We start from the raw sequence: 23,771 nt of genomic DNA on the forward strand, positions 1-23,771 counted from the left end.
CAGCACAGCACAGGAAGAATTTGGCCTGCAATAATGGATGACCCCAGGACCCTCGATGTCTTTTTCAGCCTGACTCCAAATTGGAATGCCGGAGGGAAAGGACATAGCCGTCCGTCACCTGTCACGGTGACCAGGTTTCTGCACTGGCACTCCTGCCCAAGTGCACTATCCTCCCACTACGCATTTTTGCGACCTTCTCTTACCAGAACCTGCCCCTCCAATTGGGCTCTGCCCCACCGTGGAATTGCCAAGCGACAAGGACCAACAGTGGGCTTTGCTGTCAGAGGAATTCCATAATCGGTCTCTAGCCGTTGCGAGGCACTCTACAGCAGAATAGGTTACCCGGATGCGGCGCCGCATGGCCAGGGCCCCAAGGGTCCCAGGGCAGCCAGGCACTCAAGGACAGCCAGGACGGCCAGGGATGATGCACGCCTTGGCCAGCTTAAGCCTTAGGGAAGCTAGAGCCCTTCAGGAGCCCCCCCGGCTGATGGCGTAGACCGCCGTGACCGCTTTAGAGGGGGGGATCAGTGGGGGTCTGGCTTGACGGAGACAATCATGGGCGTTCCCCGTGGCCATTGCCGTTGAGCCGTTGGAGCCTTCTCGAGAGGCGCGGACGATTTTCACCAATCGCTGGCCTGGGCGGTCAACAGGGAGTGACAGGGAGTGACAGGTCAGGCTGACGGCGACACGCTAGGCCTCCCCCCTGGCTCGCTATATCGTTTCATCGTCGTCCAGACCACTTCCTCTGGCCCTTTTGATTCGCAAACACGTTCCAGTCGTTACAACCTCCTTCATGAAGCGTCGCAGGATCATTTGGCGACCATTTGACGACCATTAACAATTCTGATACAGGCCGCGACACCAAGAACAACATGGATTCTGCAATATCTCCCTCTCCTACTGCTCCGTCTCTCTCTGGTTTCCTCTCTCTATCTCTCTCTGTCTCTCTCTCTCTTTACTTCTCCTTTACCTTCCCTTTCACCGTACTTTGCTTACCGCCTTGCGCAGTGGAATCTGCAGCATCATTATACCCTTTTTACTTTCAACAGTCTCGCTGGCGAGAGACTTGGCTTTTTCTCGGCCTTCTTGACGACCTTTTACGCTGTGACGCCCGTTATACGTCCGCATTGAGATATTGTTTTATGACCACATACGACACCTGTCAGCACACTGAGCATCAACAAGACCCTACCATCCAAGATGCTCGGCTCCAAAACCCTCATTTTGACTTCAACTTACCCCGCCGACTTCTCACCGCCACCCACTAGTCGTCATTACCGCTTACGGCGCCGCTTCATTACAGCACTGCATCTCGCGAGTCTGCTGGCCAGTTTGATCGCCATTTCACTTTTTGCGGCGGCTATTCCCCGATGGAACGCCAATTTCTTCCACAATACAGGCCCCAATAGGGGCGACTGGACCGACGGCATGCCCCTAGGGCCCCTAATATTTGCCTTCGTCTATCATGCGATTGTCCTGGTTCGGCAACGAAGGCAACAGAACTCGCGATCGACGGAGGATTCGAGTCTTCGCCCTTCGCTTTCCCGACGAGGTCTGATTATACATACGACGGTCCCTATTCTTGTCTTGCTCAGCCTTCTTCCGGCCCTGCTCCTCGCCGGCTACGGCTCTTTGTTTCGTGTCTGGCAGCCTGCAGTACGCACACAGTCCGGGATCCTCGTGTGCAATATGCTGAATATTTTTACTCGGGAATGTGCGCCAACGCTCTACGACATCGGGAACTTGCAGCTTGCAGGCATCGCATTTGGGACGGTCGTGTGGAGCCTGCACTTTGCCCTGTTGCTGGTGAGTCTCCGTAACCTCAGGCGCGGCATGCTGGTCAAGCAGCTCCAGAGGGAGAAGATGGCGCAGTATGCCCGAAACGAGCGGAGCTACTCCCGGGGAAGTAGACAAGGCTATGCCAGTCGACATGGTCCCACTCCCAGCCACAGTTCGGGCGACCACAGCAGTGCCTGGCCCCAACATGTGTATTCAGAGCGATACCGAGGAAGCGGCTCGCGGTCTAGCCTAAACTCTAAGCCTGGGTCGGGGACAGGATCAAGAAGCAACTCGCTTACCATGAAGACTAGCGACAGTCAGCACCGCCGGTCAGCAACAAACGCGCAAGATCACCAGCAGGTGGTGCCCATCTGCCTGGTTCAAGCGCCCGAAGAGAGCCACCCACCCGTGTCACACCGGGATGCGTGATTGTTCGCCTGTGCCAACTCCGCCTCTCAGCTCTCGATGGAACTTTTGTAACGGGCGGCAGCAGATTAACGAGGCATTGTCGGTATATTTTGGCTCCCCCGAATCTCGGGTTTTCAACAAGAGGATTCCAAACTCCGGTGTGTGATGCTGCCAATGAGCCACACATGCCCAAAAGTCGAGATGGCCTGGGCTTACATATCCCTCTGGATATTGCTTGGGATTATATTTTTGTCTTCCTCGTGCGAACCCAGTGGATCCAAGGGCCAAGGAACACATACTCCATCCATACCCGTTGCTTTCCACTCTTCATTGTTCCCTGTCTTCCAGAAACGACCTCGTCGCTTGGCTCGTCTCAGATTGATCAGAACTGCCGAGACCCACCGATCCTGCTCCGGTCAGGCCCGAGCCTAGTTGTGCCTGATAGGGCAGACAAGGGAACGAGCATGGCTGGACTGCCACCTGGCGTGGATATCCAGGTGCCAGGATGACAGATTGCTCACCGCAAGTAGATCATCACCAGCCCTTTCGTCCCGCTTTGGCGAAAGAAAACCTTCTTGTCGTGGCCAGTCAGCTTGCACGAGTCGATGACAGGACGTGGGGTCAGTTTTGGTCCCCCCAACGATGCAACTGGGACATTACCTATCTGTCTGTGACACAACCTGCTATGAGGAGCTATTGCAACGCAACCAATCTCTAGGCCTGAGATGGTAACGAGCCACCTGATTTGGGAAGGTCTCTCGGCTCTCCTCCGATCGACGAGAGCATGACACCAAACCTTTTTCCCTGAGACCTTTCCACCGCCGACGTGAGACGTGAATGCTACACGGGTACCAAGTCGACAAAATCATACAGAGGGCGAGGTGGTTGGGTACGGAGTACGTCGTACTTGTGTTGTATGGAATTCGCGAACCCCACGGCTCTCGAGTGCGCCATATATGTACGGTGGATGAAACGAGGAGGATTGCTGCGCCTCGTGCTGGAGGGAATTCCACCTTGCAGCTTACGAGGTACCAGGTACCGAGTACGTGGCACTCGACCTATGGTGGCCCCAAGGAGGATGAGGCACAGAATGTGCTCGTGTGTTCTACTCGGTACCTTTCATGTACATATCTGGTGTGCCCGGTGTAGCGAGTACTCGGTATAGTAAGCTGGGACGGAGAACATTCTCCTGCACCCATGTCAAGAGCATTTGTGGCACTCGTCATTGTCGCCGACTTGTCACCGACTTGTCAGCGTCACTGTTGGTTTTTACTGCTTGTATTTACCTCTTTACCGTACCTTGATACCTCGATACCTCGTCCTCGCACGCCCCCTCTACGCACGTACGTAAATAGGTCCACCCAGTACCTACATAGCGAGTAAGGTAATGGGTGGTAGGTACCTAGTCACTTAACTTGCTCAGTACTCCGTACGAGGTCCTCAGTACAGTAATTCGCCAGACTTGTCCTTTGGTCTTGACCTGTCGTTCTCTGCTCCTTCTCTTTTTTTTTTTTTCATTCCCCCGCTTCTCCCTAGTCCCTGGTCCTCTTTCACTACATCAATACATGGACAAAACCCCCACGCCCTCCGGCCTCTGGCCCTCTCCTCTCGTCCCCCCTCGTCGTTCTGGGTCTAGTCCCTCGTTGGTCAACTCGTACCTCGTATGCTGACTCGGCCGCATCGCGAGGACCCGCGAGGCTTGGTCTCCATGCCAGGTTGTTCGCCGAGGGAATGGATACCTCAGAAAAGAAAAAGAGAGAGAGAAAGAGAGAGAGCTTCCCGTACCCGGCCTCGTACTCGTACTCGTGCTTTTCCTCATCCTGGTCCTCGTCCTTGGGAGACGGACCATCACCGTGGTTGTTGAATAGACAGTCCAGTCCACCAAGTCATACTCGCTACCTGTCTCGCTGTGCCTATTTGGGCTTCTCAACTTCTTTTCTCGACGCTCGTCTTGTTGTCATGTTTCCATGCTTCACTTTACCAACTGCCCAACACGAGCCGACTCGACCTCTGTTGATCACTTGTACCTACACAGGATTCATCCGTCTCGAGCTTTGCGCAAGTGTTTCTTCTACCTATCGTCATGAGGGTGTCATTGTCGTTGAAAACTATGTAGCTATGTGGATTTTGGAATCTTTTTTCCTTCCTCTCCCTTTCTTCACGGCTTCATTGGTCCCGAATGCACCCAGTTCGCCTCACTTATCAGTCTTTCCTGTTTCTCCCTTTGAGGGCCTTTCTTTTCCATCATTGGTAGGGCAGCTTACCCGCTGGCATCCCATCAACGACCTGTGTGTTGGCATGATCCATGTCCTTCCAGCCAGTCATGCCCGCCAGCCCGCTTCTTGAACCCCATACCTGATCACCACATCCGACGACGCAAACGAGTCCGCTGAACCCTTCAACCCATATGTCCATTTCGGATCGGATCTGTTCCCCCCTAGTCCCAGTGCCATAGTTGGAAGGCCGTGTTGTCCCTTCCTGTGGTCATGCTGAGGGAGTTCTCGCTCCCGGGACTCAACCATTACTTGTGATCCGTCTTGTTTATTTCCTCAGCTCAAGAATATGCCTATTACCATTGAAGAGTGATGCACTGCAAGGCCACTTCGAACCATAATCCCAATGTTTGCATGATTCATTCTCTTGTAATCCTCCCAGACCCCCATTGCAGGTTGTAGTCGGTCTCTAGGACAAGTGGAATGCTCCTTGGCCCTCTCGAATAGCCACAAACAGCCTCTCCTTCAGCACGGCCTGCGAGGTGTAGTCTGGAAGCTTGAGGTAGTTGACACAAGTCATCACACTAGGCAGATAGTCGTCGGATGTGTATGGTGGCTCGCTAGGCTTGCAAACCACAGTAAACATCGGCGTGAGACTCTTGAAGCCTCCAATGGGAAGTTTCGGGCTGCCAGTGACGAACTGTAAAAAGTCGCGACGTTGAGGCAGTGTCAACTCCGACATGGTCTGCAACAAATTCTTGACGCTCTTGCTGTCCATGTTGTATCCGTGATCGGCTTTGACAGAGTCCATTAGTGTTTCGATACTCCAGTCCTCGTCGGTGCGGCCAAATAGCATGACAAGCTCATCCGGCGTGAATGCCCTCAAAGACGAGTATGAGAAGACTTGAGAGAATCCGGTCTGAAACGCCTCAATCTGAGCGCGTACACCGCTTCCCAGACTAAGATCGAGGACTCGCTCGACATATTGCTGGACATTTTTCATGGTCACGCTGACGTTCGAGCCATCTGGAATGAGCTCAATGCTAGGATAGCCAGGCAGGGTGAAGTCCAGCATGAGATCCTCAACTTTGGCTCCCCGGATTGTGAGATCCCCGATCGCCTGCGTCTTCTCGTCTTCTGTCAAGGATGAATCGAGTTCGATTCCTGCTTTGGCTTTGAGGAATTGTTGAAGCTGAGATAGAGAATTGGCCAGGTCCTGGTCGACTGTGCGCAACAGGCCAATCGAGGGAGCAACATTGCTGGCCCCGCCCATCTTGAAGAACGTTGGACTGAATGCGATGTCGATGATGCGCGAATCAAGCATCGATCGAGCCACGAATTTGCCGAGCGTCTTGAACAACAGCAGTAACTTCTTGCCAGCCTCGCTTCGGCTCTCCTCCGAGCTCATCGGGATCGGGAATAGACCATTCTTGCCAAAAGCGAACTGCTCATTCTCACCCGAGTCGTTCTCACGCCACATCTTCAGCTTCTTCTTACAGAACTCCTTCGACACGGTCGAGTAAAACTCGAGGGTGGGTCCGAGACCAGTTCCGACTTCTTCAAAGTACTCAACTTCCAGGACACTGGGCGAGGCACCATACATATCCATAACCTTCATGGCTGACTCCAAGATACGATGACGAGAGATGCGCACTTTCTGACGCTGAGGCCGGCCCAGCATAGGTCTGTCGTCTCGGCGACGATCGCGCCGGTCATCGTTCTCTGATTGGCTGTTCTGCCATCGAATCATAGAACGTGAATAACCAAACGAGGTTGACTGCAAGAAAAGGTGTCTCGTCTCAAAGGGGAACAGGAACGGGAACGACCGGGCAAGGTCTTCGCTCCAATCTGGCAAGCAGTTACTAGCCACAATCAGGGGTTCCTCCAGTTGGCGATTCATCTTAGCCGTCAGCTTGGTGTTGATGAAGGATGCAAGGGATTCTGGGTAGAGCTTTGTCCCCAGTTGTCCAATAGAATCTTGGAGCTCATCAAGATTTGCGTTGAGCTCGTGAAGGATTCGGAGCAGAGCGAGAATAGAAGAAGTGACGGGATGGTCGCTGAACGATGCCGGCAGGCCATTTTGGGATCCCCGGGTTTCGCTCTCGTCCCACGTCGACGTATTCGAAGGTGTAGGAGGAGGGCCGCGGACCTTTCTGAATTTGACTGTATGGACACCAGACCAGACGCTCCGCGATGCAGGAAGCCGTGGCTGGTCACGGTTATGGTGGACTGCTCGGTAGATGGTTGTGTTGTTTGGGATAATCTTCCCATCGATGCTGAACTCAATGTGCCAATCTTGAGGAATCGACGCAAGGGCTTGGGCATATGAAGGACGAACTCCTGGCCCCGCTGGAGATGGCCCTGGCGATTGTCCTGAGGATGGTGGGCGAGTGCTGCCAGGAACCGGTGTCCCTGGCTGAGGGGTAAGCACTCTGGTACCGTCTTCTTTTCGAGCCGTCACCTTGCCACTAGAGCCAATTTCCATGTTTACGGCTCCCGGTTCAGGCGCTTCTGTATCCGAATCATCCTCTTCCAGGCCATCTACGAAGGCTTCAAGTGCACCTTCTCCTTCTGCGCTTGGAGCTTCAGGATCTTCAAGGACTTTTTCATCGGCACATTCTAACTTGTTAGATGCGTCCTCAGAGCTAGGCTCCGGTGCTGAAGGCTGGTTGGAGGAAGACGCCAGGGAACGCCGGGTCAACCGCTTTCGCTCGGTCTTGTCAGCCGCCTTCTTGTCGACAGGGTTCTGGCGCTCTTCAGATCGCTGTTTCGTTCGAGAAGAAACTCGGGACTCGGGACGAGAGTCCGTCTTCCCTGCTGGAGCTGGAGAGCTCAGTTCCTGACCGAAAGGAGACAACAATCCTGACTCAGCCGCGCCGGAGAGATGAGCGAGACGAGCATTTGCAAGCTGTTGTAGCATGTCTCGGCGTCGTTGGGCAGATGCTGGTCGTTCGGACTGGCTAATTCGAGGTCGAAGGTAATCATCAAGGGCTTTGAAAGTGGCAATAGCGTGAATGGAAACCACCATATCACGATATGTAGGCGGAATATCGCTGTCGGCATCCGCTGACAGTTTCAGACGAAGCTGACGCGACAACATTGATGTGGAGCTGCTCCGATTGTTCTCGGAAGCATTGCTGTTGACGGTGAGAACTTCGAAATGTTCTGCACGGCTCAGAAGATCCTGCAACTTTTGAATGAGCACACTGAAAGGCGTCGCTGTAGATGTCGCAGAGTTCGTTTTCACATTGGCTTTGTAGGTCGTCTGCATGAAAGCTGCAACAAAGTGTACCCTGGCAGTGCTGGGCGTCGTGGGGACTTCAGACAGTACTTTTACAAGCACGCGAATGATCCCGGAGTCCAGCAACTCGGAGCTTGTGATACTTTCCAAGGCATCACCATCGAAATAACTTGCCAGGCGGGTGAAGAGGTTGTTTCCGGTTTCCACCTGCTTTGATTGACCGTAGAAATTCTCAATATCGTTTGCCAGCTCGTGGAGGTCGGCACGGATCTTCGAGGCCTTTTCCTTCAACTCCCTGCCCTTTGGCGTGTCGTATTTTTCCAAGAACTTCTTCGCACGCATGACCACCATATCAGCAACTCCGGCAATGGCCAGTGGGGACGGCATCTCATCATCATCATCATCAGAAGAGTCCGAACTCTGAGAATCATCCAGATCATGAGCGTGGTGATGTCGGACTCCAATGTCGTCGTCCTCATCTTCCTCGTCGTCATCTCTTATTTCTTCGTTGTCTTCGTCGTCTGGATCGTCGTCTTCATTTTCCTCGCCGTCGTCTTCGTCGACTTCGCCTTCATGATCTTCGTCGTCGACGGCATGGCGCACCTGTCGCTGCTTCTCGTCGTCCATTGTTTGAACTCCGTTGTCTCCCAGACCGCTGGTGCGGCGGTTCGCATTATTGCTTTTAGAAGATTTGACATCGATTTCGAGGGGCCTATCAGCCAACTTCTTGATTTCGCCAATGACACCTTCCCGGTGAAACTGGTATTGATATATGTCTTCGAGTCTCTCGAAAAGTAACTCTGACGCCTGGAGAGCAAACATGACCAAGCTTGGATGGTCCTCTTGAGATAATATCGACGCAAGGAATGATGCATATGGTACTGGGCGTAGAGCTTCCTCGATGACAGAAGTTTCGAGGTTGGAAAGGATCTTGAGCTGAGCGATAAGTACTTTCTGGCGGACACTCAGGTTCACCGTACTTGAGTAAGCGTCCGTCAACGTTGGCAGGAGAATGGTCGCAAAACGGCGGGTCTCTTGCTTGCAGTCTTGCAGGAGCTCCAATCTTTTCTCCGTCTTTGATTGCTGCGCTGGTTGCTGGTTGCCCTCATCGGACATGTAGTCATCCACATCTTCGTAGACTTCGAGATCCGACTCAGTGGAGAGGTTTGGGCTAGGAAGGAGTTCACATATGACGTTCAGAGTCTCGTAGATCTGTTCCCTGGGTCTATGTATCAAGGCTTGCATGATAACAACGCTATCAATTTTAGAGGCAGCGTCTTCGGTCTCAGTCGGAGGCGAGACCCCCGTGAGGATCTGGTACAATGTATCGACGACGTTCATCTTCAACAGTTCTGCGGAGAGTCGGGGACTGGCTCGTGCTACTATCGCGAGCACTCGGAGAAACTCGGTATGAATGTTCGCCCCGATAAGGTTCGTAGTACCTGGCAGGAGAAGCCCCAGGATTGCTCGAAGTAAGGGAGGATCAACCAGTTGCTCGAGCTTGTCCGGACTGTGCTTGAAGCTATCGATAACCCGAGTGACGCACAAGCAGCCTTGCTCGACAACCTTCTGATCGTGACTGGACAAGACATTGAGAAGGATCGGCATAACATCTCGAATGACCGGGAATGAATCGTGAGGTATGTTACGACAGCAATTGGCTGCAGTGGTAACAGCAGTGCGCTGTGTGCCGGTGGCAAAAAAGTCAAGGAATTGAAGACAAGCGGTCAAGCCGCCCTCGCGAACAATCGATCCAGGGAAGTCGATCGAGACTTTAGACAACGTGCTCAAGGCCTGCTCGGCGACGTCGATGTACTGAATATCAAGCAACTTTTGACAAAGGACGGGCACAGCGCCGCCATACACCACGTTGGCAACCGAGCCTCGTAAAGCCTCCATCAAATTGGCAATACAACGACAAGCCAACAGCATCATTTCGGGATTCTCCTCACCCGTGATGGGATTGGGTTGCATCAAGGCCACGAGTTCTTTGACGTAGGGATCTGGCGAAAATTGGCCCGAGAGATTGTCTTCGTTTGAGACCAGCAGTAGGTTCGACAACTCTTCTAGAGCCACCATCTGCATCGTGGGATTGGACGTCTGGCGTAGGTTGTTCAGGATATCTCTCAATCTTGATGACATGCCACTCATCATTCCACTCAAGGCTCGTAACGTACTCGACAATCCTGAAGAAGGGCCGCGGCCAGCACCGAAAAGGGCGGCGGAAAAGGGATCGGCGCCGTCGTCTTCATCCATATCGGTATGATCGTCCCCGTCGTTACTATCGCTGTTGGGGGGATGAACAAGAGGCGAAGTGTCTTTTTCTTGACTCGAAAGTTTCTCGTCTTCTTCCTCGTCTTTCATCTGAACATCTTGGTCCTTCTTCGCTAAACGCTTCCTCTGTCTGCGTGGCTGAGAGGACGGGGCAGGAGGAGAGAGGTCTGTGGTCAAGGTCAGTCCCAATGACGTGTTCACCTGTGAAGCACAAACTACCTTGGGTCTTGTTATTTCTGCTGGATTGCCGGCGTGAACCCGATTTCGAGGGTAACTGCTTCTCGGACTCTTCAGTGTATTTTGAAGAGGTACTGAATATGTCAGATCACTGTAGCTAGGAGTGGATTCTCTTGAATCATTTGCGTACCCATTATTAGACATCGCCACCTCGTTCTGCGCTGCTCTTCTCCGAGTCGACCGAGAGACAGGCTGTGCGATTGCTGGCTGAGGCTGGGCCTGCTCGGTCAATTTTTGTCTCTTTCCACGACAGGTCGATGGGGGGCTCGTCTCTTCAGACCGATCGATAGGACTAGATGCTCGGAGAGCCGGGGCCTTTCGCTTTCTCGACGAGGCGGTAGGGGGGTTTGGCGTGGAGATGGCCGTCGACGGGTTGGAGGGAGCGACAGGTGAGGTGGTCGAGGTGCCAGACTCTGCAGCGAGCCTCGCAGATGAACGAGTGACTCTGCGAGACATAAGCAATGGATCTCGTCAAAATATGTCAAGAATGTAATCTGAACAGAGGTCAAGAGAGAAGGACAGTGTAAATGTGCGGGTCATTTAAAAATATGTGAGGTTTTAAAGTGGCCGTGGTTTCTTGTTCAACCAAAGTGAGGAGCGAGGCGGAGAATGAGACAGGGATTCCTCTTGAGCCAAGCAGCCGAACGCAGGTGAAGGGCAAAGCAGTGAAAATAGAGGCAAGTGAGCAGTACCTGGATCTGCGGGTGCTATTCGAAGAATCTGGATGCAAGGAAGTTACAGAGGTGGTGGTAGTGGTGGTGGTTGCAGCGGAGGCTGCAGTTGCAGGTTGCTGATCAGATGGAACAAGGCCTTGAGCACGTCCGTGGATGAGGTGTGAATTTGAAGGGCGTGCAGGCAGATTTGCCATGTTAACCCGCCATCTGCAGCGACGGGAAGATGCTAACGGTGGCCAGATGGGGAAAAGAACGTACAACAAGATGAGCGAAACGAAATATGAGTCTGATATTATCTTGTGCTATAGTAGAAACAGAGTCTGAGTTGGGTAGAATGACCAACACGACGTCGGTCGGTAATGCAAACCAACCGCAGCCCGCAGCCCGTAGCCCTTAGCCCGTTGGCGTAAGAGCGCAACACCATGCCCTATTTAGCCACTGGGCGACGGGTGCGTATCAGTTTCGGGGGGAAGGGGGGGCGGTCGCCCCTCCTGCTTATGGGGGTCTCAGAGTATATAAGATGACGCCTTCCTCCCATCCAGCCTAACTGAGTGAACCCCAGCGTCCCCTCCCAGCAGCCTTGGGCCTACATCCAACAGTGTAGCAGTTTACAGAAGCTGAAGGTGATGCCTCGAAGAACCCATCATATAGAGGCGACTCTTGTCATGCATGATCGCTTTGGCCAACTGCTCAAGTCCATCTCACAGGAAACTCGCATGACGCCAGATTTAGTCATGCTCATCCATGCGAGCGAGGCGAATGGGAATGCCCAACAACCAGCATCTTGTCCTACACTGGTTTTGATAGCCTGATGGGTAATTTGATGTGTCGCAGGCAAATTTCCTACCTTGATTCATCGTCATCTCATAACATCATCGTTGCCCTGCGCCGCCCGCCATCATTATGGCAAATGTTAATCCTAGATATTGTACTTCTCCTGGTAATCATGATGGTTCTGTGGAAAACAGTATGGAAATCAGATTGTCAAGTGCGGTTCCTTCACACCCATCTTTTGTCTCTGCTGTGACTACAGTATTTGTATCAACAATTGCGCCATCTCCTCTTCCGCATCTCCATCCTCACTGCCACACTTCATACACCCCACTTCTCACAGCAGAAGTCAACGAACGCTTCTCCAAAGCCCAAAGCCGGCCGCGCACTAGCAAAAACTCTCCATCTGCTTTTACATTGAGGAATTACTCAACCTAGGCCCGGCGGGCTAGGCTGCTAGGCTAGGCTGGCTGGGAAAAGCTGCTCCTCAGGCCGTTCGGAGATCGACCCAGACCCTTCTCCCACTTTGAAAATCAGCTCGTTTTCGCTGCTGGCAAAATCTCCAGCTCGTCCCTTGGGATTATTATTTTCCTCCTCACTTCCTCCACTCCATATAGCCGAAGCCGGACCTCACTGCCTACGCCGCCCCTCCGACAAAACTCTCAACCCGGGCAATGGTGCCCTGAGATGCTGAGTCGCCCTCACACTCACTTCCTTCCATCCTATTCAATCATAAACAGATCTTTGCGCAGGTCTTTGGCTGCACTTCCAAAACCTACGCAAGGCACAAGAGCCCCGCTATCCGGCTCATCCACCCTCATAGATACGAGTAGTATCCCTCGCTCTGACAAATCACCTCTACCCTCGGCCATCTTCCTGTCTCCTACGCACTCCCGTCGAGGCTTCCCAAGGACAAAGAACACCTTCGTTCAGACACGGTCGACCGTTCTGCAAGCCATCACTGGTGACGGCGACGAGATGGACGAATACCGCTTCCCCGACTCCCGCCTGAAGAAGAAGATGGACGACCCGGAGAAAACACCTCTTCTGCTGGTTGCCTGCGGCTCCTTCTCACCCATTACCTTCCTACACCTGCGTATGTTTGTTATGGCTGCCGACTACGTCAAGCACAACACGGACTACGAGATGATCGGCGGATACCTGTCTCCTGTATCGGACGCCTACAAGAAGCAGGGCCTAGCTCCAGCGGAACACAGGTATGCAAGCCGAGCTGCGGCGTAACGTACTCTCCATTGCTGACATTTCCTCCTAGAGTCGCCATGTGCCAACTCGCAATTGACAAAGCCTCCAGCTGGCTCATGGTTGACCCGTGGGAAGCTGAAAAGAAGGAATACCAACCAACGGCAAAGGTTTTGGATCATTTCGATAATGAAATCAACGTCATCCGGAAGGGCATTGACACTGGAAACGGGACCCGGAAACCCGTCAAGATATCGCTACTCGCTGGCGCCGATCTGATCCAGACCATGTCCACCCCAGGCATTTGGAGCGAGAAGGATTTGGATCACATCCTCGGAAGATATGGCACTTTTATCATTGAAAGATCCGGCACCGACATTGACGAGGCCCTGGCCAGTTTGCAAAACTACCGTGACAATATCCACGTTATCCAGCAACTCATACAGAATGACGTCAGCAGCACAAAGATAAGACTTTTCCTGAGGAGAGGCATGAGCGTACAATACTTGATCCCAGCACCAGTTGTCGAGTATATTGAGCAAAATCACCTGTATAGAGACGATGCTCGTTCGTCGAGCACTACCTCGATTCAACACCCGGACAACGACAAAGGAAAGGCCAAGGAAGTCCCGACGACCAGTTGAACAGCTCACCACACACTTTTGTAAAGTTGTGTGATGTAACCATCTGGCCAAGTTGATCTAACCTTGAAGAGGGTCGATGTAAGGCCTAACCTGACAAACAAGTCAGGTTCTCTCCCCTGTGACAGGGAAAGGCACGACGAGAGGGGACCAAGAGCACCTTTTGCGATGACGATAGTGAGTGTAGCTCACGGATTGGTGCTGGAATTGTGTTCTGGCACAATGCGAGGTGCTCTAACTGTGTGATGAAAGAGAGGTCCATGCCTGCCTCAGCATCGCATTCATCAACGACGAGACGAGACGTCAGGAGCGCGTGGAGTTGGCACAGTGAGATGATGGCAGATTGAGCGTGTTGGAAAACCGAAAAAGGCTGGCGCCGGCGTTTATGCAGTGGTTGGATGATTCGCGCCGCGAGTATGATATCTTTAGAACGGCGATGTGCACAGGTGACGGAGAGATGTCGATGTGAGGCCACCTGGATCATTTGAGTTCTGACGGTGGTCGTTTCCTCTTCTGATAGAGGCCACAGTGCCGCGATAGAACAAGTCTTGATCTAACCGAGAGACCAAGTTAGAAAGAGAGAAAGAGAGCCATACGTTGTATCATGATACATTTCCACGACTACCTAGCAATTGTCATGTTCTGAGTCTTGATCTATCATATCACACATTTCTATCAGTGATACACTACCAGTACTGACACCGTCCAATATCACCAATGGTTGCATCTCTAATCTCGCATCATCATCATAGGTATATGTTTATATCTACCCAGCTGTGGTCCCAGTACTTGGGGGCACATGAAACCTCAGCTTTTGACATATACCACATCCATACCGAGTACATTGACACATGCATAGATAGGTATATAGCAAAGATACCTACATATGTACCTTAGGTACCTACCTACCCACCCGCAGACACCCATGTAGATACATTTTCTCTCTGTTCTCGATTTTTAGAAGATGCGAAAGATATGTCATGCATGCAAGCAAGGAGTCTTCCTCCCTCCCCCTCTTTCCATTGTTTTTACCCATCACACCAAGACGCCGGATATCAGAGAGCAGAGAAAGAAAAGTAATATATATATGCCGCAGCGCTCCTCCTTCTCCTCCTCCTCATCCGTCTCTCGTCTTCTTGTTGTCCTCCATCTTCCGTTTTCCCGGATCACAAGGCCCCCCCCCCCTCTCTCCCCAAAAAACTCAAGAAGCCATCACTTTTTACGTGTTGAGAGAAGGGGCGGCGGCGGCGGCTGCGGCGGCTTCATCACCCATGTCAGGCCAGGCCATGCATGCTATTCCTTGACGTGCACTGCCACTTCCACTCCTAGACCCGCGCCCTGTCCTATTCTATCCTATCCTATCCTATTCTACTCCTTTTTAATTCCAAGCTGCCCCCGCCGCAAGACCGTTGTCGGTCCCAACCCTCCCAGCTTCCTGGTTGGGCCCGACGCCCGGCCTGTTCTGGGCCCACTCCCTCAGCTGTGACCTATCCTTGCCCGTGTACTTGATCAGGTCTTCGTCGGTGTATTCCGACTGGCGCCGCGAGGACTGGAAGGACTGGAACTTTTGGCCGAACCACCCCTTTTTGGGTTCGCCCGTGTCGTCGCCTTCGTCGTGGATGTCTGGGTTGCCGTTGGCGTACGAGGCCGTGGACATGTTGCGACCGTAGCCATCGTATTGCTGTTGTTGGTGATCGTCGCCGTCGTCGTGGTCGTTATCATTAGCATTATTGTTGTTGGGATTGTACCCTTCGGCCTGCGAGTAGCGCGGTCCTCCTCCTCCCCTCTGGCCGTCTTGATAGTTGGGGTTTGCCGGGTCGTTGGCGGCAGCGAATGCGTTTTTGGCCATGTCGGACGTCGGGTCCCCTCCTCCGTCCTGCATGCCGCCGCCGTTGGCGTACGACTGTTGTCTCTGTTGTCGCTGGTCGTCCTGGTTATCCCAGTCACCACCGTCCATGGTCTGGTACGGTCTCAGATCTCCATCGTTGTTGTTGTTGTTGTTGTTGTTGTTGTTGTTGTTGTTGTTGTTGTTGTTGTTGTTGTTGTTGTTGTTGTTGTTCCGATCCGCGGGCCCGCTGCCGGACATGGTCCTGTCGTTCCCACCGTGATGGCCCGTCAACACACCCGAGTTCTCCCCCGGGCGATCAGGGCGGGTGTCGTATTGATATTCCTGCTGCCACTGCTCCCAGGCGACCGTGCTCTGTTCGGTCGCGCCAATGTCGCGACTCTCCTCCCTCATCCGCGGAGGAGGTTGCTCATGCGGCGCATACTCGGTCATGCGCCGCTGACGGGCGTTTTGGTCATAATCGACGTCGGAGAAGTTGGTCCCGATCTTTTTGATCTGCTGTGCTGATGTCACCGTCGTAGGTTGGCTGTTGAGGTTGGGTATGTCGGATCCCTTCAAACTTGACGATCCGCAGCCCATTGTGAGAATTATGTGGAAAGAAAAAGCCAAAGAGAGTATAGTATTGTCGTGTCGCTGGTTGACCGGATTCGCGCGGAAGCTGGAGTTTTGTATCACAAAGGTATGGGCCGGTTGTCGATGATAATACCAAGGTCTCTTTGTCGGGATTGAGATGGTAAAACAAGCCTATCCCCGACGGCGCAACAATGCGACAGCGGGCGAAAGAGGTGAGTGAAGTGCGGGTGTGCGGGAGGGTGTGTTGGTTGCCTTGGTTGGTGGGTGAGTGAGTGGTGATGATGTAGTTTACGTCTGCATGGAGGTACGAGGTAGCATTCGTAGTAGCAGTTCGCTATTCCTAGTCCCCTTGAAGATCAGTTGGAGTATTTCTTGCCGTCGTGTCTTTTCTTCTTCGCGCGCATGCGCTCTCTCTCTCTCTCTCTCGCTGACTCTCTATATTCTGTCGAGCTCAGAGATGGTTTCCGCAGTGAACAAATCCTTACATTCTTAAACGGAACTCCCAACGGTGATGGCCGCGCTACGAGTAATGCGTTCACTAGGTGAAGGATCTGCTTGGTATAGGTGCACTAGACCAGTCCAGTGATCCAAGAATAGGTCTCAGTCTCACGTCAAAAAATCAGACGAAAAGGTGGGAGGGGGTGCACAGCCAGCCTCGGTCGATAGCCGCAGGTTTGCGGGCCAATGCTGATGTGTACGGGTACTGTACTCGGTACCTCGTACAGAGAGCGCATAATACACCCAGTATGATTGTGGGACAGTGTCGATAAGTCCCCCCGGTCATTGGCCTGCTAAGTCACACAGGCGTGACAGGGTCGTAATGGTTACAAGGCCCGCGAAAGCCCCAGCGATCAGCTACTGGAGCCAGAAAGTAAATTAATAGATACGCGGGATTGTGGGGTGACAAAAGCCCGCCCCAACCGAGGTAACCAAGGTGGGACCTTGTATAAAGTACCGGGTATATATGTACTAACATTCCTCTTGATCATGGGTGGTAATCTTGTGCGGGAGGAATGGTGGACCGTAAGTGCGGGAGGCGCATGAGATTTTGGTGCCTCTTCGAGGGATCGGTATCTTGATAAATTGACCAGGCCAGAGAAGCCTTTGACCAACACTAATGTTATCCACACATTGGGAGTCGAGATAAAAGTACATGGTGATGGTACATATGTGCATGGTACATTCAGTGTGTCTGTTCTCGACCGAGCAGCACTTCCTGTTTGAAATACTTGCCTGTAGAGAAAGAAACATGGTCTCCTCAGTTGCTGCGATTGTTTCCATATGGTGCGACTTCGGGGATCGGTGGTCTGTCTGATACTCGGTACACAACCGAGACAAGAAGCACAGACAGAACTGCAGAGGTTGATTTGCCTCTCGTGTTATCGCTTCGAAAGTGGTTCGTCAATCCATGGCAACCGCCAGGTCGACGTTGTGTTTCCCAGGGCTGGGGCTGACAGCTGGAAGGATCAGTCAACCAGGAACCCGAGCGCCCTTCTTGACATCCGTCTCTTCTTGAGGTAGGCATTGCCGTATTGTATTGCCGCTATGTTGACACGAATTCTCAGGAGGATGCGCGCAATAGCTGCGATGTCGCCGTCTGAATGGCTGGTGACAAGTAGAGCCATTTTACAATGGTTTCACGCCTCGATGAATGCTGGCAATACCTCCCGTCAGGTCTTCATAGCCTTTCCCCGGTGTGACGAAGCCGGCCACTTCGATCATCGACTTAAACTCCTCCTGTGTGGGGAATCGCTCGATGCTTTCAACAAGGTACTGATAACTGTCCCGATCACCAGCAACCAACTGACCAATCAAAGGTATAGCGCCAAAACTCCATCTCTTGTAGACGGTATTGAACAGTGAGTTGTTAACATGGCTGAACTCTAGACACGCGAAAACTCCGCCTGGTTTGAGGACTCGAAATGCTTCGCGAATGGCAGCATCTTTATTGGTGAAATTGCGGATCCCAAAGGCAACCGTGTAGAGATCAATGGAATTCGAGTCGATCGAAGGCATGGATTCGGCGTTCCCCTCCATGAATGATAGTCGCCCTGAATTCCAATACGGTGTTTCCTGGGCTCTTTTCTGTCCTTCAGCTAGCATGTCTGGATTGATGTCCGCGATGGTGACTTTTGTTTTAACGTCGAAATTCACATTGGTAGCGTGGTCAAGCATGCGGAATGCAATGTCGCCAGTGCCTCCTGCTACATCAAGAATATTCCAGCCCTTTTCGCTGGTTCGGCTGCCCGGGTTGAGGCTGCGGACGAAATAGTCCTTCCAGAGGCGGTGGATGCCCAATGACATAAGGTCGTTCATGGTATCATATGAGGACGCGACGGATGAGAAAACAGCACCCACTAACAAGGTGTAAGCATGTAGTCCAATATAACCTGTATTTAGACGCTACCTCTTGCCTCCTTTTGTGTCTCTGAGACGGTCTCGAAGCCGAAGTGAGTTGTGCGTTCATTTTGACTGGGGACTTGCTGGCGTCGTAGCGAACTCGTAGTAAGGAATCGTTGTGCCGATGTCGAACCGACACAGCAGCTTCGTAGGCCCTGAGGCCTTCGGTAGAGCGGGCGAAGCATTTGTTCCAGCTCAAATGTAATCGGCGCTGGGCAACTTCAATCAACAGAACGAATCGCAGCTAAGACCAATTTTCGTGAATCTGAATTCCCAAAACAGTCTAGTTCGCTCGGGCCCGAAACAGCCTCAACTTCCTCCGACTCCGGCATCTTCTGCTCCAGCACTGACCGAGGATAACCGAAGTCCCTATTCCACCCTCTCGACGCTCCCTCGTCGTCCTTGTCGCGACTTTTCCTTCTCTTCTTAATCTACCCTCATAGCATCAAGCATCTCTTCCATTCTTTTAGGGTGGCCTCTTTGCTTTTGACAAGTGAAGATGAAAAGTCGAGCTGTTCTGAGGCCCTTAGCGGCATCCTGCAGATACAAACATGGGGTACTGCTGAGGAGATCAGGGATACGATGGGCAAGCGATACCTGGTCTGCCGGCCCTGCACAGAAAGCAGGATCGGATTCGTACGTTTCTCCACCCGCGATTGTTGTCTCCGGTCTCGTTTGCTGATTCTGTGGCTCCAGAGTTCATTTCCCAGGAGCTCTCAAGAGTAAATTTACCTCGACTATGCAGTTTAAAAATCCAGCCGAGGAGAACGCGATGCCAACTTACAGGATAATGGATGCAGACGGTAATATTGTGGACACCACCAGAGATCCACAATCTGCATCTGACGACGAAATCATTCAGTGGTATCGGACTATGTTGACCGTCAGCATTATGGATTTGATCGCGTTTGAAGCACAACGGCAAGGACGATTCAGCTTTTATATGGTCTCTGCCGGTGAAGAAGGTATTGCCGTAGGATCAGCCTCGGCACTAACACCAGAGGATGTTTGTTTTCTGCAGTATCGCGAGCAAGGGGTGCTCTTGCACCGAGGCTTCACACTGAAGGAGATGATGAGCCAATTGTTTTCAAACAAAGACGATAACGGCAAAGGACGAAATATGCCTGTCCATTATGGCAGTGGAAAGCACAACGTCCATACGATTTCGAGTCCTTTAGCGACCCAGATCCCTCAGGCGGCTGGGGCCGCATATGCGTTGAAAATGCAGCGGCTCATTAATCCGAATGTGTCCCCCAGGATCGTCGCTTGTTACTTTGGAGAGGGCGCGGCAAGTGAAGGGGATTTCCACGCTGCACTCAATATCGCCGCCACCAAATCTTGTCCCATTGTATTTGTCTGTCGCAACAATGGCTTTGCTATTTCAACGGCGAGCATTGAACAGTACAAGGGAGATGGCATCGCTAGTCGAGGATTAGGGTACGGTATTGATACCATCCGGGTGGATGGCAACGATATCTTTGCCGTGAGGGCGGTCATGTTGGAAGCTAGGAAACGCGCTCTGGAAGGCGATTGCAAACCCATCCTAGTCGAAGCTATGAGTTACCGAGTAAGTCATCACAGCACTAGCGACGACAGTTTCGCCTATCGAGCCAAAAGAGAGGTAGAGGAGTGGAAACGAAGAGACAACCCCATTACACGGCTCCGCAAGTGGATGGAAAAGAAGGGTATCTGGGACGAGGACAAAGAAAAGGAAGCGAGGGCATCAATACGCAAAGAAGTCCTGCGAGAGTTTTCAGCTGCAGAAAAAGTCAAGAAACCACCGGTCCGTGCGATGTTCGAGGATGTCTACGAGGAATTCACTCCAGAGACTCGATCCCACATGAAAGAACTGAAGCGGATAATCGAAAAGTATCCGAAGGAGTATAGCGGCATTTCCGAGTATGAAGGAGGACTCAAGAGTCTGGAGGAATGAGTCCAGATCGGTTGAGGGCGATGTCAACGCCACCAGAATACCCGGTGGATGGAGCCGTGGGCCGGCCCTCGAAGCATCACCACTACTCGGTATATCATTCCAATCAAAGCAGACTTGGGAAACCACGGGTTATTCGTGCTGGACCCGTGATAATGGGACACGTTATGGACAACGAGGCTGAGGGTGGAGGAAGCGGAGAGGCAGCGAGCGACACGTGCACGAAACTGCCGAGTGGGAGGCTGGGAACGTGGCCACTTGGCGCTCCTGTGGCTTGATAATTGCCAAGCCGGGAATATTGAACGGCTTCCAGCCACCCACGTTCCGGCCGCCGCTGCAGGGTCCAATATTCGACGCTACTCCTGATAAGGCTAAGACCGTTTCGTCAGCCTCGAGCTGGGCTTCCAGCCTCCCTCAATCTCTCCAATCCTATTGTCCATCTTGTTGTTTTCTGTGAATAGAAGTCACTCACTGTGGTGATGGCCAATAATCAGATATCCCGCTAGCTGAATCGGTCGAAAATGTTTCCCGTTTACCGCTTTGGCGTCAGGAGATTGTGGTGTTGTCCATGATAGCTGACGTCGTCTTTGTCTACCAGCCTCCTCGCCCGGGAAACCATCAGTGACTACTTTTTGTTACCATGGCCATGGATCCTTTTTCTACTGTAACAACCTCAATATCCTCTTCTTTACTTGTTCAGTGAATATCCGCTCGTGCAAATTATTGTGTATTACTGTCATGCCATCAACTTGAGTTTGCTTGATCCTCCCAGCAATTTTCCGGTTGCTCAGTTTTTGCTGCATTGTTCCGGCGTTCGATATTTTTACACTGTACAAAATGTATTCCACACTGGCGGGCTCAGTACTCACTGCGTTGACCCTTTGCTCGCTCATACCACGCACAGAAGCACAGACGTACTCGTCATGTAATCCTCTTCTACAAAGTGAGTCTATTTCCCTTCCTCGGCTCATGGACTCGAAGACTGACTGCGCTCAGGTGGATGTCCTGCAGACCCTGCTCTCGGCAGGACTGTCGACGTTGATTTCACAGCAGGCTCCTCGAGCGAATTCGGCGCCTCAGGAGCAGTAAGCTACACTTCCGACGGCGCAGCATTCACGATCTCCCAGCACGGCGACGCTCCAACCCTCTCTTCGAATTGGTACATAATGTTCGGTCACGTCGACTATGTGGTGAAAGCAGCTCCAGGAACGGGAATAGTGAGCGCCGCTATTCTGCAGTCTGATTGCCTTGACGAGATCGACTGGGAATGGATAGGTGGGGATAATACACAAGCCCAGAGCAATTACTTTGGGAAGGGCATCACAACAACTGGCTACAACCGAGGAGCATTTCATGGAGCACCCAACAACCATGACGAGTTCCACACCTACAGCATCGACTGGACTGCCGACCAGATTGTTTGGTCGATCGATGGCACCACAGTTCGAGTTATGACCCAAGACCAAGCAGAAGCCGGCCAGTATCCCCAGACTCCAATGTACGTCAAGTTAGGTACTTGGGCTGGTGGTGATTCATCCAACCCTGAAGGCACGATTCAATGGGCCGGAGGCGTTACCGACTACTCTGCGGGGCCCTTCACCATGTATGTGAGGTCTGTCCATGTCACGGACTACTCGACAGGGTCACAATACACCTACAGCGGTACCAGCGGTACCTGGCAATCCATCAGTTCGACTGGCGGCCAAATCAACAGTGAAGGTGACGGTACTCCGGCTGCGACTGGAACAGCACCTGCAGTCACCTCCTCCGTGCCCAATGATGCACCGCTTGCTTTTGGCAACAGCGGCGACACCTCTTCGGTGTATGCTACGCGAACAGGCTGGCCGTGGTCTGGAACGGCCACAGCCACAGCAGTGTCTGTGGTAAGCTCTTCAATTTCTGGGCTGACAAGTCAGTGGATTCCTATCTTGCATCAGCTCGAACTCTAGTGTGCATGTGCTAACTGTCTACTAGTCGACATCTCCCTCCCTATATTCGTCTCCATCGGTAGTATCATCTTCGGCCTCGGCCTCGGCTTCGCTTGAGGTTGTGACTTCTTATGACGGACAAGGCTTTCCTACCATCATTACCATCAACCCTGCGGCGCCAACAATACCAACAAGTTACGACAGTCAGGGCTTTCCAATTACCAGCACCAGCCTCATTTCTGAGCCAACCTCTCAGCCTGCGACGGTACAAGGATCGTCAATCACAACCGCATCAGGCTCCGCATTGGTGAGCTCAGTATCTTCGAATTCGGCCTCAGCACCATCCGAAGGCCCGAGCTCCGCAGCTTCAGCTCCACAGAGCTCCAGCGCTACAGCATCGGAAGCCTCTGAGACCACAAACACGTCGTTCATGACAATTTCTACCTCAACACCCCTCGGTTTCATCCCCACTTCGGGTTCGAGCTCAGTGTCCACCCCCGTCTCTGCCACGGCGTCCACAACCGTTATTTCCGGCGAAACGGGGTCAATAACCACATCTTTGTCCAGCTCTGCATCCAACCCAAGCAGCAGCTCCTCTTTTATTATTAGCCTGATCACTTCCCAGTCGCAGACCACCCTATCAAGCTCTGGGGTTGTTGTTGGGAGCTCAACTGCAAGTAGCACGATCGCCACAACTAACTCCGACCGCACATCTGTCTTAGGCTCGGGTTCGTCTACAACGTCACTTTCTTCGTCACTTCGGTCGTCCTCGCTCTCAAGCAGCGAGACCAGGAGCAGCAGGACCAGTACGGTCAGCTCACACCAAAGTACATCCACGACAGCATCAAGTCAAGTGTTGAGTGGAACAGCAACGATTTCAGCATCCGCTACAACATCAGGCACGCCGCCTGCAGTGAATCTTGCAGGTCAGATACGGAGTTTTCATCCACTCGGAGGGGTTATGGTGCTAGGGGCAGGGGCCTTATGCTTGTTTTGAAGCAAAGCTTGGAGGGGCGTTAGCTAATTATTGACGTGGGCGGCATTTGTCAGCCTACCAGGGTTTTGTAATGGAGGGTGGCGTTGGAAGGTTTCCAGAAGGCTTTTCAGGGGTCTGGCGCAAAATGCACGAGGCTGCAGCAGCTTAGGGACAAGGTACTTGGTATTGGTGGCGCATCAGACGTTGATGAGAAATGATTGTGATACCCAGATAGAAGGATAGATAGAATTGGCCTCGTCCGCCCCTCAGACTGATTTTTGGCTACGATGAAAAATACAATGCAATAGGAACCCGACATTGCGCGATCCACGGAAACTCTACTTCCTGACTGGGCTGTTTATTGTCATGCGCTTGATTGCTCTTTTGATCTAGACGAAGTTTGACTTATCGCCTCGAGACGAGAACCGAGAACAGAGGCGGCCCTCGTCGATCGTTATCTGAACCACGAGCAGCATTCGACAGACAAACCGCTCATTTCCGTCTCTGAAATAGGAAACCCAGAAGTCATGGAAGGCCGCGGCTGACCATCGGTATCTCTCCCTGGTTCCCCCCTCGCAAAAAGCCTATCCCTGAGCCTAACGAGGTGGAGGCTTTCCATACTCCGTGGAAAGGCTGGCTCCCCTGCCTTGCCTGCCCACCAGCACCCACTACAAAAACGT

At 52.5% G+C, this 23,771-nt stretch overlaps 7 protein-coding genes across 7 annotated transcripts; 4 read left to right on the forward strand and 3 right to left on the reverse strand.

Annotated features, from left to right (window-relative positions):
• Positions 1-1,200: 1,200 nt before the first annotated feature.
• On the forward strand, positions 1,201-2,208 carry AYO20_05276 (hypothetical protein; the record flags this gene model as incomplete). The annotated part of the gene is made up of 1 exon (XM_022643570.1): positions 1,201-2,208. The coding sequence occupies one exon, from the start codon at positions 1,201-1,203 to the stop codon at positions 2,206-2,208; it is 1,008 nt and encodes a 335-aa protein (XP_022500438.1).
• A 2,661-nt stretch (positions 2,209-4,869) lies between these two features.
• On the reverse strand, positions 4,870-10,608 carry AYO20_05277 (hypothetical protein; the record flags this gene model as incomplete). Its single annotated transcript, XM_022643571.1, has 3 exons — positions 4,870-10,082; positions 10,135-10,226; positions 10,283-10,608. The coding sequence occupies 3 exons, from the start codon at positions 10,606-10,608 to the stop codon at positions 4,870-4,872; spliced, it is 5,631 nt and encodes a 1,876-aa protein (XP_022500439.1).
• Positions 10,609-12,575: 1,967 nt separating this feature from the next.
• On the forward strand, positions 12,576-13,441 carry AYO20_05278 (hypothetical protein; the record flags this gene model as incomplete). The annotated part of the gene is made up of 2 exons (XM_022643572.1): positions 12,576-12,814; positions 12,871-13,441. The coding sequence occupies 2 exons, from the start codon at positions 12,576-12,578 to the stop codon at positions 13,439-13,441; spliced, it is 810 nt and encodes a 269-aa protein (XP_022500440.1).
• Positions 13,442-14,816: 1,375 nt separating this feature from the next.
• Positions 14,817-15,863, reverse strand: AYO20_05279 (hypothetical protein; the record flags this gene model as incomplete). Its single annotated transcript, XM_022643573.1, has 1 exon — positions 14,817-15,863. The coding sequence occupies one exon, from the start codon at positions 15,861-15,863 to the stop codon at positions 14,817-14,819; it is 1,047 nt and encodes a 348-aa protein (XP_022500441.1).
• A 1,620-nt stretch (positions 15,864-17,483) lies between these two features.
• AYO20_05280 (hypothetical protein) lies at positions 17,484-18,173 on the reverse strand (the record flags this gene model as incomplete). The annotated part of the gene is made up of 1 exon (XM_022643574.1): positions 17,484-18,173. The coding sequence occupies one exon, from the start codon at positions 18,171-18,173 to the stop codon at positions 17,484-17,486; it is 690 nt and encodes a 229-aa protein (XP_022500442.1).
• Positions 18,174-18,996: 823 nt separating this feature from the next.
• AYO20_05281 (hypothetical protein) lies at positions 18,997-20,190 on the forward strand (the record flags this gene model as incomplete). The annotated part of the gene is made up of 1 exon (XM_022643575.1): positions 18,997-20,190. One exon carries the CDS (start codon positions 18,997-18,999, stop codon positions 20,188-20,190), a length of 1,194 nt encoding a protein of 397 aa, XP_022500443.1.
• An 834-nt stretch (positions 20,191-21,024) lies between these two features.
• Positions 21,025-23,484, forward strand: AYO20_05282 (hypothetical protein; the record flags this gene model as incomplete). Its single annotated transcript, XM_022643576.1, has 5 exons — positions 21,025-21,130; positions 21,184-22,070; positions 22,162-22,658; positions 22,838-23,041; positions 23,400-23,484. 5 exons carry the CDS (start codon positions 21,025-21,027, stop codon positions 23,482-23,484), a joined length of 1,779 nt encoding a protein of 592 aa, XP_022500444.1.
• Between the last annotated feature and the right edge of the window lie 287 nt (positions 23,485-23,771).

This window comes from Fonsecaea nubica, assembly GCF_001646965.1.
Source record: "Fonsecaea nubica strain CBS 269.64 chromosome Unknown Scaff30, whole genome shotgun sequence".
Classification (NCBI taxonomy): domain Eukaryota; kingdom Fungi; phylum Ascomycota; class Eurotiomycetes; order Chaetothyriales; family Herpotrichiellaceae; genus Fonsecaea; species Fonsecaea nubica.